Here is an 18,217-nt window from a genome sequence, read left to right as displayed (position 1 = left end):
CTGCCTTGTGGTAGTCTGTTCATGTAGCCATATCTTCAAAGCTAGTCATCTGTCCGTTTTGTTTCCACTGAAACTGAATTTAATTGGTCTGAGAATATTTTCTACAAATATAGTGTTCTCATATTTAATTTAAGGAAGAAAGATGTCACCATGGACTGAAGAAACTTACTGGCTGCTGCACCCATGAATGCCTGGGCCCTGCTGCTGCAGGTCATGTGCACTGAAAACCATCTGCCCATAATGACACAGGACCAATTTTAATCGCATCATTATTCTGGCATATTAATATCAGATCTGGAATCTGTAGCTGAGCTTGCAGAATTTTTTACTTTACAGTGAAACCTTTTAAATGGAAGCTGATTTTTCTCCCAGACGTTTTTATTGAGGCTTTTTTCCATTTTTCGTCTCATGTCATCAGCTCAGTGTCGTTGTTGTAATAGGAGCAGAGATACTTTCATTAAACATTGCCTCTGTTTTAATCATGCTAATATCAGTCATGTTTCTGTTATATCTGGTTTCACAGCCGACACCATTAGTTCTAGATGTCCAAGTTTGTTGCCGTGCAATAAAAACAGGATAGTTGTTTAATACCCTCAGTTCCTAGCTATCCCCTTACACTGCTAAAAAGGTGTGGCAGTTTGTTTCTTTGTAAGAAGTTTAACTACTTTCAGACTGCTAGGATGAACAACAAAGCTGTGGAAAACCTCAGAGATGTTTCAGATTCTTTGGGAGAAGAATTTTAAATAGAACAGAAATGATTAATTCTATGGCTGCTTGGGCTCGAGGTGTTTTATGCGAGTTGTTCAGATAGGTGCTAAAAATCACACCAAAGTGCATTTTAATTGTGTTTGGCTTTCTTTCTGCTGTACTGGCCCGTTGATCAAAATGGTCTTTTCATTCAGGCTTAATCTGACAGCATCAGTTATTTCGTTTGGATTCAGTTTTAATATAGTTCCAAAGTAAAGATGGGAATTGAGTGTTTTGTTTGACTGCACATGTCCCAGATGTGCTGGGAGGGTGCTTAGTCCTTCAGAGGGTTTTTGTTGCATCCCACAGCCCTTTCACTATCGTCCTCTCTACTAGAGGTTGAAATTCCCATCTTGGTTTTTTAATCTTCACAGATGTTTCTTTCTAAGCTGGTTTAGCCAATATAAGCTTGTGCAGCCAGCTTGTTTGTTGGAAAAGTTGATGGGCTATCACTTTTTCCATCTGAGTCGGGTCCTTCTCTGGCGCTGAAGAGCAGGTGAGGGACCAAAAGGAGCGCTGTTAAAACCTGGTTTGAACTATACACGTGCCATTCACCTGCACATCGCCTGGGATTCTATCTCCGCTTTTAAAAGAGCGTTGATCTGTACTATCTGTTTTGATTTTTACCCCCGGTCTGTCTGCAAATGTTTGTCCTTTTATGGTGAACATCCTTCCACAAACTGCTTGTAAAAAGAAGTTAATACAAGTTGACATTTTTATTCTGAGCTTGGCTATTTTGATACAGACTCTACAACAAAGAGTTGCTCAATTATTTTGCCCTAATATTCACCAAAAGTGCAATGAATTGCTCTCAAAAATATTTTTTTTTTGAACCATCAGTGAATGGAATTTTATCTTTAAATTTCCGGAGAGCTGTTATTGTAGCGTGAAGCATGTTTGCAGAAAGCAGGCTTTTAAAAATGAGTTGTTTGTCTTGTTTCGGGGATGGGGGGGGCAGTAAAGCTGTTCAGTTTAATTAATGAAGATACAGGGGCCAATACTGAAACAGTTCATGCTTTTTCATTCTTAACAACTTTTCTTTGGTTTAACAGGCCATGAACATAGCTGGCAGCATAAATCTGGGCCATAAAACTGTAGTGATGGGTATTTAGTAGACTGCCTTTGTTGATCCCTTGTTATTTTGACAGGAATAATCACTTAGATGACTTCACTCTGTGGTTTTACTTAGGCTGTCTGCAAGGAGTTGATTTTTACCATGTTCTTAGAGCATAAGAAAAGAATGTAAATATATTTAGAGCTGGTCATTTTGTGCTCATTCACCTTCGGTTTTTTTGTTTGTTTGTTTTTAAAAGCACTAAGTGATAGCAGTTAGCTTTCAGAGGGAAATAAAATACATTAAACAAAAACATCACCGAACACAACTCTTAACACTGGCAATCCATTTTTATTGAAATTTTGTAACGAATCGTGATAGTTTCAGGAAATACTAGTGGTGGTTCATTGGTCTGTGTGTGTGTGTATTTTGACTGCTCTCTTCTAAAACATCTTCTAAGTTGTCTGAGATTTTTGTTCAAACGAGCACAGTGCACAGTTTCCAAAGTCTGCATGCTTGTTATTCACTTGTTGTCAAGAAATCCTATCACTTTCTGTACATCTTTAAATCTAGACTTTAAACTAAAGAGCCCTTTTTACCAGGAATGTTTGTTTGAAGTTTGACTTGTGTCTTATGTAGAAAAACGTTAACTGTGCAGAAGAGCTGTGAAGTAAAGCATTTCAAGTAGGAGGTGTTGATTTCAAGCATGTAGCTTTTCAAAAGAAGCAAATATATTCACTTCCTAGCATAACAGTATAAAATTGTCTTGTTCTGGCTTGTATCTCTTGCAACATTGAAGATGAGGGGATCCTGTTCAACTCCGAGTGCCAACTTCTATTAATGCTGATGAGAGTTGCATATGCCCTCTGGGAGAGAGTGAATTCCTCATCTCTGAGGTCGGACAGCACGATTCTGCTCAAAATCTTCCTGATGGACAGGCTGGCATGCCTCTGGCTCTGATGCTGGGTTTGGTTTCTTGGGGTTTAATTTCTTTTTAGCTTGACTGCCTAAGGCTGAAAAAAAAATTTAATATGTTAATCTAGGAGGGATTTTAAAGGTGTTCCCAACTATTTCCTCTGCTCTGCTTTGGTTTTCTACTTTCCCATTTCTCAGAGGAAGTACTGTCATGGCTCACTCAGACCTAGCAAGGTATATATTTAGAATTTGGTTCTTGTGTCTGCTTTTTGCACATCAAGTCAACCTCTGCTCTATCTTCAGCCTTACACTGAAACCACATGATAGTGCGTGGTGAGTGCTCAAAGCAAGTCATAGCAGCTCTATTTTCAGGGTATAAAAAAATGACAAACTCCAAAATGTCTTTGAAATCCTGAATGGAGCGAGGAGGTTTAACTTTACTGAGAGTCACTGCAAAAGCAGTGAGTAGATTTCATTGCACGATGGTAACCAGATTCCTGGCAGAACTAACAATCTGAATTAATTTGGCCCTATTCTCTGTTGTGGCCAGAGTCAGCTCAGGATAGGCTTTGGGTCTCTCTTTGGTGCTGCTGCCTTTCAAATCCTGAGTCTCTCAGCTGGACCTGGCTCCCGAGAGGCACGGCATGGCTGGTGGTTATGAGTGAAAGATCCATTAACGTAGAAGTAGTGATCAGCTAAAGACCGGCAAGCAGGGGAAGTCATTTTGTATGTCAGAAGGTGTGGAAAATGCCAGGGTTTGGGGAGCTGTGATAGTATTCAGGTTCAGGTTTAGGCTGGAAAGGTGTTGCTGGGAACCCGCTGTTTGAACTTGAGTAAATCATTGAACTGCTGGCAGTGATTTCCTCTGGCTCCTTTGTCGCTGTTTGCAGCGGATGTTTTGTGCTGGTGTGGCAAGGAGGATCCCTGTCAGCTCTGCACTAACCCGCTTGTCAAATCATTTGTAGTGTTTAGGTCTGTTGCACAGTTTGGGTGTTTTGATTGAGTTGAAAATACTTTTAGCGTAGCGTAAGGCATGTATATGTTTCAAAGGGATTTAGTTTTGTTTCGATTCAGTTCAAATACAGTACTGAAGCAAAGAGTTCAGCCTCTAAGGTTAAGGCTGGCTTTCCTATCAGCAAGGCCGTAGGACTAGTGATAAGGCCTGTCGTGGGTGAATATAAAGCTTTTTAAAGGAGAGCAGCTGAGCTAACAGTGTACGCGGGGTATCGCAGCTTGGGGTGTTCTCTGCCTTCTCCACCTGGCTACTCTCGGGCACCGGCTGTTCACAACTTACTCTTGGCATTTGCTCCCTCGGGTTAGGGGCTGGAAGGGACGCTTGCCCTCCCCCTTATTTCTGCAGACGTAGGTCTGCTTTCTGCATTTTTTGCCGTGCCTTTCCAGGGGGAAGGGGGTGGGATTCAGGCCCGTGCATCAAGCTGGGAAGCTATGAAAAGGTGGAGCATTAAACCAGTCACCCTCTTAAAAAACCCATGTTTTGGAAGGTAAATGCTGTCAGCTTTTAACATTAGGGATATACTTGGTTGTTGCTTATCATGTCCCGGTGGAAGAGGTAGAGAAGACACATATGGCTGATACAGCCCTGGGTTGCATAGCAACAGTGAGGATGTAGTGGCTGATGTCATTTATGAGAACGTTTTATACCGCGGGACTTGGTACGTACTCCACTGCACGTGGAAAAATTAAACATTTTACGACTGAAGGGGTTTTTGAGTAGAGCAGCGCGGATCCTTAGGATATAACAGCGCTAAATATGTTGTGTGAGTGCTTTCGGACGCAGGCGGGAGCACGCTTGTGTTTCCCCGTGCGTGTGCTCATGCAGTTTGCCACGTTGAAGCGGCTTGTCCTCTCCAGCCTCATCCCCGGAGGCGCTGGGGCTGGCGGGGTGTCCCTCTTGGGGACACCCCAAGGCTGCTCACCGCAGTCTCCTTAGCTGCTGGCAGCAGGGGAGATGGCCTGCATAGTACTGTGAAGGCCTTGGGGTTATGAGATTGATTAATTGAATTACTTTTGTCACTGCTCTTAGGCTTGGTCTCCAGCGTTTGTAAAGTGCTTCCTTGGTCTGAAGATACTGTGCAGAACAGGGTATTTGAGAGGGCTGAGGAGGTCACCCTCGCGTATCGATGCCGTGGGTGGAGCCTGCACTGGAGGTCTCTTAACTTTCCTCATCAGTGAGGTCAGAAAGAAAATGTACAATTCCTGGAACTGTTTATCTGTCACTGCAGCATGAAGGGTGGGGTGGGAGGCAGAAGGTAGCACCTTCTGCCTGGGACATTACACTAAGGCGGTTACTCCTGTCAACAATTAATTTAAACACTGAGTTGGTAAATCTTCTCGCCTGATTGCTAGGAACTAACTGGAGCGTTGGTCTTGAACCATGACTTACTCCTTCTGGGCAGCATTAATTCGACGAATAGTAAGTATATATGGAAACCCTAGGATGCTGATTCCACAAAGTTAGACTTTCCACGTGCTGTCTTGGCACTTAGATACTTAAAAAGAAAAAATAATATGGGTTGTGAAATGTTGTATAGTTTCTAAGGCCCTCTTTTTGTGGTGGTTTTTGTTGGTTGGTTGGTTTTGATATGGTGTTATGTTCTTGATAATTCTGTTAGTGGTTCAAAATATATAGTTTACCTTTTAGTAATAAACCTTAGAATCATTAGGATAATTGTAGAATAATTCAGGTTAGAAAGGACCTCTGGAGGTTATCTAGCCCCACATCCTGTTCAAAGCAGAGTCAACTATGAAATAATAGAATAAAATTTTAATAGAATAAAGTGTATTGCCATCTTCCTGGCACATTGCAGGGGAACAATGGAGACTGTTTTCTGGATTTGTAAGGACTTGTAAACTCTCCCTAAGTGCCGTGTCATACTTAAGGGGCAGGGGAGTTCTGAATATGAGTAATTTGACCAAACATCTGACTCTCTTAATTAAAAAAAGGAGAGAGAAAAAGGGGGGGGGGGGGGGGGGAGGGCTTTTCAAGAAATTAGTAAAAATTTTTCTCTGAGTTTTGTATTAAGAAGGCAGATGGTCAAAACTTCATTCCATTGTGCAATTACCTATTCATATTCAATTTATGCCAGTAGATTTTAACTTTTAATTTTTGCACTTCAAGCTGTGGGGTGTCATTTTGGCTGTCTGATGTCTTGGTCTCTTTTGCAAACAAAGATATTTTTGAAACTGTGCAGATTCTGACTCATGAGATCTCTTTCAACTGGTATTCCTCATATGCCAGGTCTTTATTTCACATCAGTGCAAAAGAGTTTTTCACGTAAACGTATGCATTCATTCTTAGTTACGGTTAATTTCTGCGCTGCTAGGACCAATATTGTGTGTGCATCATTTTCAGGAACTGGAAATTGCAGGAGTAATCAGCCCTGGACTATTGCCAAACCCAGCTTAATTCCGAGGGAGTACCGAAAGAGGCATAATCATAATGTCTCATTTTAGAAGAAGAACTAGAGGCAAATCAGTATACAACTTAGCTGTTTTATTTTGTATAAAAATTAAGTTGATTTTTATCCTGGCTACTGGTGTAAGAACTACAAAGTTAAAGATCAAAGCATGGAGAATTACAGCATTTGAATATTGGATCGAGAGTAGTATTTATTTGATTGGGGAGATTTTTTTGTGATTATAAATAAACCCAAATTAGGAATTTTATTATCTTGTGCGCTGAGAAGACACCAGACCCCTCCTTTTGTTGCCTCTTCCTTTAAAATGTCTGGTTTTACTATATCATGAATATTCAGTTTATCGAGGAAATAGCTGTATCTGGCCTAGCTTCACGTGTTGTACACCTCTTCTTTCAACTTTGGTTTGTTCTTCCAAGGGATGGGTAAAGAAAGAGCATGGATCACAGATATTAGCACGAGTTTGTTCTGTTAATAATGGGTAGTTGTCTCTTACAGGAAAAAAAGGTTTCTGTTCAGAGCAGATCTGTTCTTAAGAGCAACAAAAGTCAAAGCCAGATGTGTCAGTTCTTTATCTTGCAGGATCTCTTGTTCTGTGGAGCTTATACATTAAAAAAAAAAAAAAAAAAAGAATATTTTAATCCATCTGAAGAAGTGAGCTTTAAATTAGGATTTAGGCTAGGGAACAAAGTATGAAGCAGAAACTGGCCACGTTTGGGAGCAGTACATGTCAGAAAGTATTTCCTTCTTCCTCCTTGGGTAAAAACTGGCTTTAATGCACTTCATTGTGCCACTGGATGTGTTGCAAGTGCTACTAGGCAATAGGTAGGGTTCTTCAATCTGTCTTCTATGGTTTTATGTAAATTAATGTGATATAGGGCACTGTGGGATGTGTGATATAATGGGCTTGTGGCAGACCTAAAAATTGTCACTCTAGCACGTTCAGTAAGTCTTACATTATTTTCCCAATCTGTCAGGTTTTAAAGCTTTTGATTTGTAATCCCAGTTTGTTCTTCATTCATGCTGTTTGTCTGTAACACCGAGTTGTTCCAAGTAAAATGTTAGTGCCAGAAAATGCAAATGTATCTGTATGATCTAATTTGAGTTGCTTGTGTCTAAAAGCATCTCAGCCATAAAACACAACGGTACATATGTACAGTTCTCAGAGAATTTGTGTAATTTTGACAGTATTTAAAAAACCAAAAGTTTAATAGCAACTATTAAGTGCTATCCAGAGAGTATGAAGGCTGAAAGAGGATGGAAGTGGAGAAAATGATCCCTCCTCTTTTTTTTTTTTTTTTTTTTTAACTAGCCTCTACTGTTTTTTAAAAAGAAGCTTATAGTTACTGAGAGTAAACATTTTGAAAACAAGGGGAATGGATTTTTCCCAGGCACCTCCAAGGTCCCGATGCCCAGTGTTTCGGTATTACCAGATTGCCTTGAGTCCTTCTGGAGTGCAGTGAAGATGATACAAAAGAGATCTTCAAAAGAAAAGCTAAAACTCATCATTCTTGTGCTTGCTAATAATCATGTACTGGAAAGAATAATCTTTGTGGTTTGTTGTCGCTTCCTTGTTCAGCACACGCCATCTCCTCCAAACTGCACGGGCTATAAATTGCTTTTCTGCGTCACCCTCGGTCCCCCCAGCTGACACCTCCTCCACAAGCTGGGCAGAGCATCGGCTCCTCTTGCCTCTCCCTATTTTGGTCGTAGTTGGTACCTTTTTTCTCTCAGATAGCTGACCGGGTTGTCGTACCTCATTAAATTCTCTGCAGTTCTTCTTAGCCAGTAGAAGCCGGAGTCTTTAAATAGTTTAGGCCTAAGGAACGGTTTGTGGTCTTGAAAGAATGTTTATTTTTTCCAGCTAATCATTTGGCCTATTAAAAAGTATGGGTTGAAAGGGATCACCAGGGAAAGATGCACAGTCGTCTTCTGAAATAAGTAGGTTCTTCCAGAAGCAAATGCAGTAAGATTACTCGGTATAATGAAGTAATCTCTTAGAATTTGGAGTGTCTTATTCCTTACATTTAGACTTCTCAGTTTGTTTTATTGAATTTAAGTTCATAATGTCTACAGAAGTAGTAATTTTTTTTTCTTCAGACTTCTTTTGGTTTTAGCATAGAGAATCACTATCTGAGTGTTAATTACATCGTTTTGGTTATAAAACAGCATGTCAAAGTTCAAATATATATAACATCAAGTAAAATGTTGCCCACAACTGAGGAGTATGTGCTGATCAGTTTGTCTGCAATGTAAAATTTTGTTAAGAATTACTGAGCCTTCAGATGAGCAATATATTTGCATCTAAATTTCTTTCCTGTTGCTTCTGAAATGTTATTATCTGGGTTGTGCATGCTTGCCCCTTACAACCATCACTTTCATGATAACACAACACACTTTTTATAAACAATGTCTCCTAAATGCAATACACGACATTGCTTTTCTGCTGCTCCCATTCCTGTTTCTGAGCTTTTTGGACTATTGTCTAGTTCAAAACAATGTGAGTAATTGCAAGTAATACAGTCTGTACCATGCATAGAGATGCTGTAGTTCTCTAGTGGGAAATACTGGCTTCCAACAAAAAGGGTAACATGCTTGTGTCTGTTGGGTCATCTTCTGTTTGTGGCAGCAAGTGTTACCCGGGGGGACCAGGCAAGGGCTGTGGAGGTGAGTGTGCTGCCACGAAGACTGCCAGATGCTGCAGTTACAGCTCTTGATATAGATGCAACTTTTTCTGTGCAGTGGCAAAAGTTGGTAAATATTCTGTTCATATTGTTTACAAGAATGCGGTAGCTTGAAATGCGAGATTGGGATTGAAAAAAATTCGTAACAAGCATCAAGTTGGAAAAAACCCTGAACTAGCATGGACAGTAGGGAGGAAAGCGAGAACGACGATTTGCATTTGTTAATGCCTTTCCTAGAAGTGAATCAACTTGCCAAAGGATACGCGGCCACCAAGTGACAGCAGAAGGCTGAGCCCAGGAGTGTTAGCTTAGCCCCTTGTGCAAAGCATGAAATCATGGAGCTACAGAGGGAATTTGTGGAAAGCAAAACATATGCCTGAGCCAAGCAGGAGGAAATGCCCTGTGGTTTCTAAGAAATACAGGACTATTTCCCCTGCCACTCACCTAGCTGTTAGAAGTGTATGCCTTGCCCATGGCTGAAGGCTTGTTCCTGGAATGGACCGAAAAATGTAAGAACTCAGCTTGCCTCTGGGCGTACATGTGTATATCTATATATAAAGTGTAAGAATTACTACCAGTGAATTATTAAGCTGTGAGAACATCTGGAAGATGAAAAGCAGGAAACTTCTGTTTCTTGTAACTCACAAACTAAGCCCCTGTTTTACTTGAGTATTACGAACTGAGAATTTTACTGTGTCTAGTAACGGTGCATTGTAATAGTTGGAATAAATGGTGGAGCCTTTTGCTGCTTATTTCACTCAGCATTAAAATAGACCACGTTGTCAGCAGCAAAGAGTATGATAGAACTAGAGAATGGCAATGGCTCCTAGTAGGGTTGGGGAGATAAGCAAAAGATGCAAGCATTGTAGGACTTCTTCAGTAGCCAAGTATCAGGTGAATTATCCTCAATGTCAGTATTTTTATAGTCTTTAGGTTTACAAAATTAAACAAGAAAACATGAAATCTCTTTTTTTTCCCCGATAATATTAAGGAATCCCATTTCATTGAATATCGTTGTTACTTTGTGTTGCTGCCTGAAGTGAAATCGATGTGTTGGTAGTTTCCACCAGCGTGTTCTGCTAGATGGGTTTGAGGGGGTGGGTGGGTGTTGTTTCTTTTTCCCCCCCTCTCCCCCCCTTTTGTTTAAAGAGAGAAAAAGCTTAGGACAGGTGGAAAACAATGTAATCTGCTGTCAGATGAGATCTTCATAAGCAAGGTCGATATGGCACTGAAAACCATACTTGTATTTGTTCAGGATAACGAATGCGAAAGGGGCCAACATTTAATTATCTACGCACAATGTATTATTTCAGTAACTATCTAGCTTCAGTGTGTAACTCAATACAACTGCAAAACAAAAGGTGCAACAGTGCTATGTTCTGGAGCATATTAACATTGGTCTGCTGCAAATCTAGGGTACCAGCAGCAGCAGCTGACCCACTTCTCTCCCCTGAAAGGGAAGGGACCTTAGATGCACTGTTTCCCTCTTATGAAAGTAGTAGATCTATGAAATAAAAATACTTAGGAAATGAGAGGTCAGAGTAGAACACAGAAGAAACACCGTGGTCTGTCCTTCTACATTGTACATTCTGTTTGAACTTTACATTAGCACACATCAATTTGTCAAAGGCTTTCTGGTATCTGGCACTGTGCTTATTTATTTATGCTTTTTATTTTGAATGTCTTCCAAAGAAAGAGCTGAAAAAAAAAGGGTCCTTTTATTAAACCCAGGAAAAGAGCAGTAGAGTTGATGTTTCCCTTGTATGCTTGGGGAGATTAAATGTAGTCCCCAGCAGAATTCTTCGTGTTTGCATAGGTGCTTCTAAAAATTTTGTGCAACCTGAGATACGAATAATGTTAAAGCAATATGGAGTTACTAAAACTAGGGAGTCAGCCCCGGCCTTTAGAACCGGTTATTTGCCCAGGAAAATAGTGCTCATTTTATAGAGAATCGTTGTTCTGAGTTCATAGCCATTTTCCATGTTTAAGTTTATTCCCAGTTTTATGTTGACCAAATTTAACTGGTAGATTCAAAAACACTATTGCAAATAAAATCTGTTAATCATTCAGGCAAGGGCTACAGGAATGCTGAAATGTTGCAATTGTTCTGTTGCAGGATCAGCTGAAGCAGTGCTTCTCCAGACAGCCCCCGGGAGTGAAGGACACAGACACGCTGGTGCAGGAGCCCGACAGCCAGTACGGTACCTGGAATGAGCAGCGGCACAGTGGGGACAGGTAAGGGTGAGCAAGGTCCCCTCTGCCATCCACGCTAGCTTTTCCCTAGCTGAGCACTGAGACGAAACGGTTGTTTTGGGTGTGTATGTGTGCACATGTATGGGTTTTTTAAAGCTGCATGCTCAGTTTCAGTGACTATACAGTTTCTTTAGTCTATAGGTGAAGAAATATTTCTTTAATATCTGCAAGTAGCAATAAGGTTTGAAATCTAAACTCCATCCTCCAGCGAGAATGCAGTGTCACCACTTTTATAAGCAATGACAAAACCAGCTTGGACTGGAATAGATTTAACAAGTCCACTAGTGAGTGAAACACAAGTTAGGTGTTATTTTTTAGTACTAAAATGGTAGAAAGAAGATATGAGAAAAACAGTTTTTCTCAAAAAAATACACCAAATGGCTTTGACTAGATTAACATAGGTAGTAAAACTTTTTTTATGCTTTGTATTTATGTGTTTGTAATTAAAATTAGAAATGTACATTTTCATATTTAGAAAGTAGTTTCCTGCTTGTATGCTATGTGCCTCTGACGGATAGAACTAGAGTTCTGGGAAGATTTTGCTAAAACTGTCTGATTTCCTCCCTCTCAGGTAGGTAAGGAAGTGTCTGGTTATGGTTAGACAGGGTACACGAACAGTTTTGGGGTTTATTTGTTTTATAGATTTGGTCTCTCCCACACCAATTAACATGGCCTTAAAAGCTGTGCTATTAGATAGGCTGAATGGCAAAATCCATTTGGAACGGGTGCTCTGAATGCCAGGCACCTGCTCCGACAGCAGGATGACTGTGGTGCGCCTCTTCACGTGTCCTGATACGCCTCGGGGTGCGATGTCCACGTCTCGCCAACCCTGAAGCATTTTAGTATGGTGAAGTGGAGGATGAAATGGAGTATCAGTTGAATGAAAGATATCTGTTACTAAAACGATTTAATGACATAAACCTAGAGCATTGAAGTGTGAGGTTTTTCATAATTTACACCTGTTGTGTAAATTATAGCTTGATCTACACTGTTTGAGCCAATATCCTATCTGCTCAGTGTAGTATGAAAATAGCATTTTATCTGTTTCTTTTTAATGCTGTACTTGTTGAGATCTTATAGCAGACATTAATGTCAGTAATGTTTGGTGTGTTCTACACTTGAGAACTGTGCGTTATAAATATTTTATTGCTTATGAAAACAGGGTAGCTTTCAACTTGAAGTTCAGTGAGCTAAGTGACATGCCAATAGTGACATCCAAGTCTTCTGTAAAATTAACTTTGATTTCAGTATGTTATAGACATTTTCTGAAATCAATTTCTTAACAAAGGTGCTTGTCTCAGCTCGAAAACAGACAGGATTTGAATGTTACTTCAAACCGGGAGGATTCTTCGTGATTGGAAGAGCTCCACCTAAAAATTCTGGTTTATTGAAGTATTGAACTCAATCCCCATGTCCTGGAATTTTGTTTCCACTGTGAGAAATGTTTAGTTTTTTCTTTTTTTACAGTGTAATGATGACAGTATACTGACTTTTCAGCATTTTGCCACCCCCCTTGCTCTGCTTTAGCTTGACTTACGGTTCATTGTGGGGGAATTACTGGTGTATTAATTCAAGCACTTGGAGAGGAATGAGAGTAATGTACTCTTAAATACTAAATTAATAATGGAAGTCTTCCTGGAATATACTGCAACTGCATTTTGTTTGCATTTTATTATGAAGTAGAAGGCCTTCCGCCAGGACAAGTGCAGACGTTCTCCTCCTCTTGCCATGGGTGATTCGAGCACGTCTCTGCGTTCAGCCGCTGCCGAGGCAGTCGTCTCATCCTCTGCTCGGCCCAGAGCAGGAACTTACAGGAGACTTTGATAATTCCGCTTTCCTGTTTTGCCTGGCTCACTTCCCTTAGGCTTCATATCTTGCCAGCCGTACGGCCCGTGGTGTTGCATTCCTCACGCACCCCGATACGCCCTCGCAGCCGGCGCTTGGCCAGAAGCTGAACCACGGCTGAGAGCAATGGGGGAACAGGCACCGTGGCTCGCTTACCTGCGTCCTGGGACGGCACCCGGGGAGCAAACGGGGAACACCGCGGCAGGGGATGAAACATCGTCACCAGCCTGCTGCTGCTGTGTGGGAGGAACTTCCAGTTTCTGGCACTTGCCAGTATTTGAGTCAGGAAGCAATTATTTTAGCCCCGTTAGGAGTGTTTTATTAATGCATCTGTGAATGAACTCATTTTCTCTGAGAGAGGAAGAGAATTTTAAAATAAAAAGCCATGACTACATGGCAACAGGATAAACGTGGTCCTTTTTGCTAGATAAGCTTCTAGGAAGGTGGGGGAAGGATTGATTTCAACTAGAACTTGGTCACCGCTAGAATGAGCATAATTATGGGGCTGCTCTTGGCTGGTTGCAATGGGCTTTGGCAAGTGACTTCTTAGAATGGAAGGAGATGGTTTAATTTGGAGGTGTTAATTGGATTTTTCTTAGCTTATCTGAAAGATTTTGTTTTTATTTTTTCTCAAGTGCTTTAGTAAGCTTTTCCAAGTTGACATCATAGAAAATTCTTACTTTTAGATCTGAACAGTCTTCATACAGAAAAACGGTTCTCTTTTACAGAAAAGGGACTGTGTTTCTTAGATGATGGATCTATACAGCTCTGACTTCATAACGTTTTAGCCATTTGTTTCTTCAAATCCTTGAAGCTAGACTGCAACAAAGTTTTGGAAAAGAAAACCCACTATAGGGTATCAGCTACCTGTAATAGATGGAAATCTGCAGTTACAGAATATAAAAGGGCATTTTTAAATGGACATTATTTCTTGTGTGATCCCTAGGCAGGTAATGAGAGCTGCCCTTTGATTCTGACTCCTGAGCAGTGTTATTGTAAAAAGTAAGATTCCTTTACTTTTTGACTCCTAATTTCACATGATGAAGCAACACATTCTTTGTGGCCTCGTTAGCACTGTCTTGCTAAAACTAATTAAATTTAATTGCAATCGAAAGTGAAGATTGATCTTTGTTTATTGCATATTTGTGATAACTGTTCTGCTGATACTTGTGCGCACTACATGAAGGATAATTTTTCAGAGAAGCAAGTGTCTGTAAATGATACTTGTTGAACATTGTTGGCGGCTTAAGGATATGCTCATAAAATTTGAAATCTTAATGAAGTAATAGAAAAAGATGCATAACACACCTCAGTAATGAGAACTGAAAACATGTTTTAAATTTCAATATTTGACCATTATTCTGTAGGGAATTTGCCCCCTAATTTGCTGTTCAGACGGAAAGAATCCACTGTGCATAACAGTGTTTGTACTCGAGTCATCCTTGCTGCGTTTGGTGATTAGCTGTGGCACAGTGTTTAGTGTGTAACGATGCTGTAATTGTGCAAGAACTCGGAAGGAGAATCCATTAGAAAGGTTTGTGAATTAGAAACCACCAATCAGTCTAAATGCATCTGTATTTCTTTCATTGCTTACTCTCAAATATTTCAGTTTGAAAAACTGCACAGAGTTGTATTAGCTGAAGCCCTAGGATGTAGAAGGAAAGAGGCTTTCTGGAGATATACAAATCAGACAGGATCCTTTTAATATACATTTTAATTTCGATGAAAGGTGATAAGTCTGCAGATTGTCTTTTGTCTCTACATTCTTCCATATTCTAGTGGATCTAAAGCCTAATGCTGCAGATACCAAATATCATTCGAAGCAAAAATACGACACGAAAACTTCCCCCTGGAGCTCATTAGTACCATTTCTTAATTATCCTGGGGCCCACTGCTGAAGGAGGGAAGAGGCATTCACTCTACTTGTGTGCTGGAAACCCTCTGTGCAGCGTTCGCTCTGCCAGACTGGAAATTATATCATGTGCTGCAGCTTGATAGCAAGTGGTTATTCAACAGTAGACTCCTGAGTGTTTTCCTCCCAAGATTGCCATCGCTGTGGACTGTACCAAATACTAAGGTCTATTGTTTAAAAAAGTGCATATATTCATACCTACATGATCAGGTTTTTTTGGTTTTAGAACAGTTTTCCTAGATACTTGCTCAGGAAAAAGTGCTTAGTAACAAAAGACTCTTGTTAACCAGAGAAAAAAAAACCTGACCTCCTTAAATACTTCAGGTTTTGTTTTTTGAACTAGAAACTCCTAAAATTAGAAGGAAGACAGCCCTATTTTTTACTAAGTAGAGTCTTATGTGTTTCCTACAGTCTCCTGCTGCTTAAAGGAATACCCCAACCTATGTGGCAAAGGGAGACACGTAACTGTGTACAGCTTCAGTCCTGACACTACAACTCGTTTCTGTTAGTCTAGGCAAAGGGGAGATTTCTAGGAATACAGTGGAGCATCGCACCACTGGGGTGCAGGTCCTGCCGCCCTCGGTGCTCTCCCCAAGCACCCTGAAAGCCTCTGCTCGCAGAGCCCTGCCTTAGGGTGCCACCTGCTGCCCACCTCGCCCTTCAGCTCCTCCCAGCATCCTGAAAGGAAAAAAACCTCTGGATGGCCAGCTCTCTCCGAAATATACCCCGAGATAAAAGAGAAGCTCTTTAAGAAAATGGTTGGTTCAGAGAACCAGTTCCGCAGTTGCGCGGGCATTTCTCAGCTCTTAGTTCCCATGCTACGAATGAGCGTGGTGGGGGAGCACGGGGTCCCTACTGCCGTCCCCAGTCCAGAGGCACTAGCTCAGGCTCTCCCCTGCAGAGCTTTCTGCAGTGATTTCCAGCCCTCTTCTTGCCCCTTTCCAGTCCCCTTCCCCGCCAGTTCACTCTTCGCATGCTTTAAAGTCACCCACTGTGAAGCCAGCAGACCTCCTGCCTGGCAAGAGCGAATCGACGAGCCCGTAGCACTTCTGTGTGATCGTGTTGTTGCTTAAAAACTGCTGAACTTCCCAATAGCATCTGATCCACCTAAACTAGCAATGTCCTCTCTCCTCTTTCACATCTTGGCAATTATGGTTCACTGGGTTACTGTTGCTTGTGTTCCTTGTCTCGTAAGGACCAAAGCTAAAAGAAACAAAATCTAACACAGCTCCAGCGGAGGAGCTGCTGTTCTCGGGATGGCACCAACAGAGACGCTTCTTTCTGTCAGGACACAAGGGATGCAATTTTTTTAAATCCAGTGTCTATTGGCATCTAAAAATTGCATCCCAAAACGTTTAGATCCTCTGCATTGCTGAAGATGCTTCAGTTTCCTTGGAGTTATGTGAAATAGAAATTACTCACACCTGCTGCTTGCAACGCATGGAGCACATACTGTGTTGCAGGAGCTGCCATGGTGGCTAGGGCCATTCCCAATACACTCACGTTTTCTTCAGGGCCAGACGTGTACACAGCCTTCTTGTGATTTCAGAAAGTGTGTATAAAACTTTTGTATCTACCATATATATAAAAATATAAATATATAATATGTAATAATATATTAATAATAGATGAGTATGAATTAAAATAAATATGATATGAATATACTTTTGAGAGAGAGATATATATTAAAAAACGTCCTCCTAGGGAAAAGATGGGAACGTGAACAACAGAGGTGTTTGTAAGGTGTGTTCTTGAAAGGGCTGCAAGTAGCTTGTAGTGTCCTGCAGGAATTCACTTACAGTAAAAGAGTAGTCACTGTTTTGTATTTATATGCATTTATATGTATATAAGATAGTTTTGGATGAGCAAGGAGAAGAATCTTTTAACAGTTACTCTTTGCCTGTGGCAGGGTATTGCCCTTCACAATGTGTTCAAATGTATACAGTGCCAAAGTGTAAGGTCCGCTGCTGTTATATATCAAATGGGCAAATTGCTTACGGCTTTTAAGCAGCTTGCGATTTCCCTCGTCTCGTTTGCATGTATATGTTTGAAGGGACCTTTGTGTGGGGAAATGAAACCCCAAGCAATAAAAGCATGTTACAATCAAATTATTACAATTTATCTGCATACTTGCAGTATTCAATACACTGTAAATCCACGTGGGTAAAAAGCTGTGATAACGCAAGCGATCCACACCCTTGTTGCTGGAACCTGCTGCCTCCAAAGATGCCTTTGTTACTTGTAGCTGTAGTTTCAGTTCTACCTTTATTTATCATCTGCTGAGTATGCGTGATCCAAACTATCCTTGCATGTATTTATTTACCCTGAAGTCTCACAGATTTCATTTTCTTAATTTGCAGCTTTGTGCCCGAATCTCCTTCCTTGGACAACGATGTCATTTCAACGAGAAAGCAACCTCCAAATAGCCACCCGTCTTCACTGTCCTCTCAAACGGAACCTGCCTCCCTGGTTGATCACCATGACTTCTCAAAAGACCAAAGGAGCACAAGCTTGGACCGTTCCAGCACTGACATGGACTCTACTGATGGGACCGATTTACCTCCTCTGGGAGACACCTACCCTGCTGAAAAGACCACTGATTTCTCTTTCATTGATGTAAGTTACCATAATGGGAAACAGACGTTCTCCTTCTATGTTAACTATATCGTTACCTGCGTTAATTACTGCAAAGCAGTATCTTCTGGAAACTTTGCACTCAATCTTCCTCTGTCTTTTCTGTATCACATTGAATTTTCCCAGCTGACTTCCTGCCTGCAAAGTTTAAGATCAAAGCTACAAACTTCTTCTAGTGCCTGTAATGCTTAGGTTCTGAGAGATTCCAAAAAGCTATTGGCCTTGGATAGTGTCTGCCAGTGGCTTAATGAAGTTGCTGTTTCTCTTTCTGCTTCTCAGTGAGCTGTAACAGAAGAGTTAAATGGCTTTATGAACATTGGAAACATAATTAAATAACACAAATAGCTAGTGACTGCTGTGGTGTGAGCCATGCAGATTTAAGGCTATAAAGACATTTACTAATATTTTTCTTATTTACAGTTGGCCTCTTCCTGTAGTAGCTTACAATTGCATTTTAGAGGATTTTTTTTCATACTTGAGAATCTTGCAGCTAGTATAAGAGCAGTAATTTCTGGCCATACACAGTTAGATGAGGTTTAGTGTTCTTTGAAAGCACTAACACAACTGTAGTTTTTCAGCACAACATCTAGGAAGTACTGCTTTTTCTTCATGAAGAGTTGGGGCACCTTTTTTTTTTTTTTAATATTATATGATATCTAATGACAGATATATTGGTAAATGCAAGATTCCCAACTTACCTGGGACGTGCAGCTGCTAGGAAGGTCTCGGATGCACT

The 18,217-nt window shown here is 40.8% G+C and overlaps 1 protein-coding gene across 2 annotated transcripts in view; it reads left to right on the top strand.

Annotated features, from left to right (window-relative positions):
- The window catches only part of LOC142090118 (uncharacterized protein KIAA1671 homolog), a 50,009-nt gene that overhangs the window by 24,937 nt on the left and 6,855 nt on the right, over positions 1–18,217 (top strand). Inside the window, exons 1-3 of one of the 2 annotated variants that reach the window (XM_075167507.1) lie at positions 4,919–5,150; positions 10,954–11,072; positions 17,208–17,463. In XM_075167507.1, coding sequence (XP_075023608.1) covers positions 5,112–5,150; positions 10,954–11,072; positions 17,208–17,463 — 414 coding nt within the window. In that variant the 5' untranslated portion in view covers positions 4,919–5,111. Of the gene's footprint in view, positions 1–4,918; positions 5,151–10,953; positions 11,073–17,207; positions 17,464–18,217 lie in introns of those variants that run through there. The other variant, XM_075167506.1, reaches the window with a different exon arrangement.

This window comes from Calonectris borealis, chromosome 18 (genome assembly GCF_964195595.1).
Source record: "Calonectris borealis chromosome 18, bCalBor7.hap1.2, whole genome shotgun sequence".
Taxonomy (NCBI): domain Eukaryota; kingdom Metazoa; phylum Chordata; class Aves; order Procellariiformes; family Procellariidae; genus Calonectris; species Calonectris borealis.
This window is presented reverse-complemented; position numbering and strand designations above follow the sequence as displayed.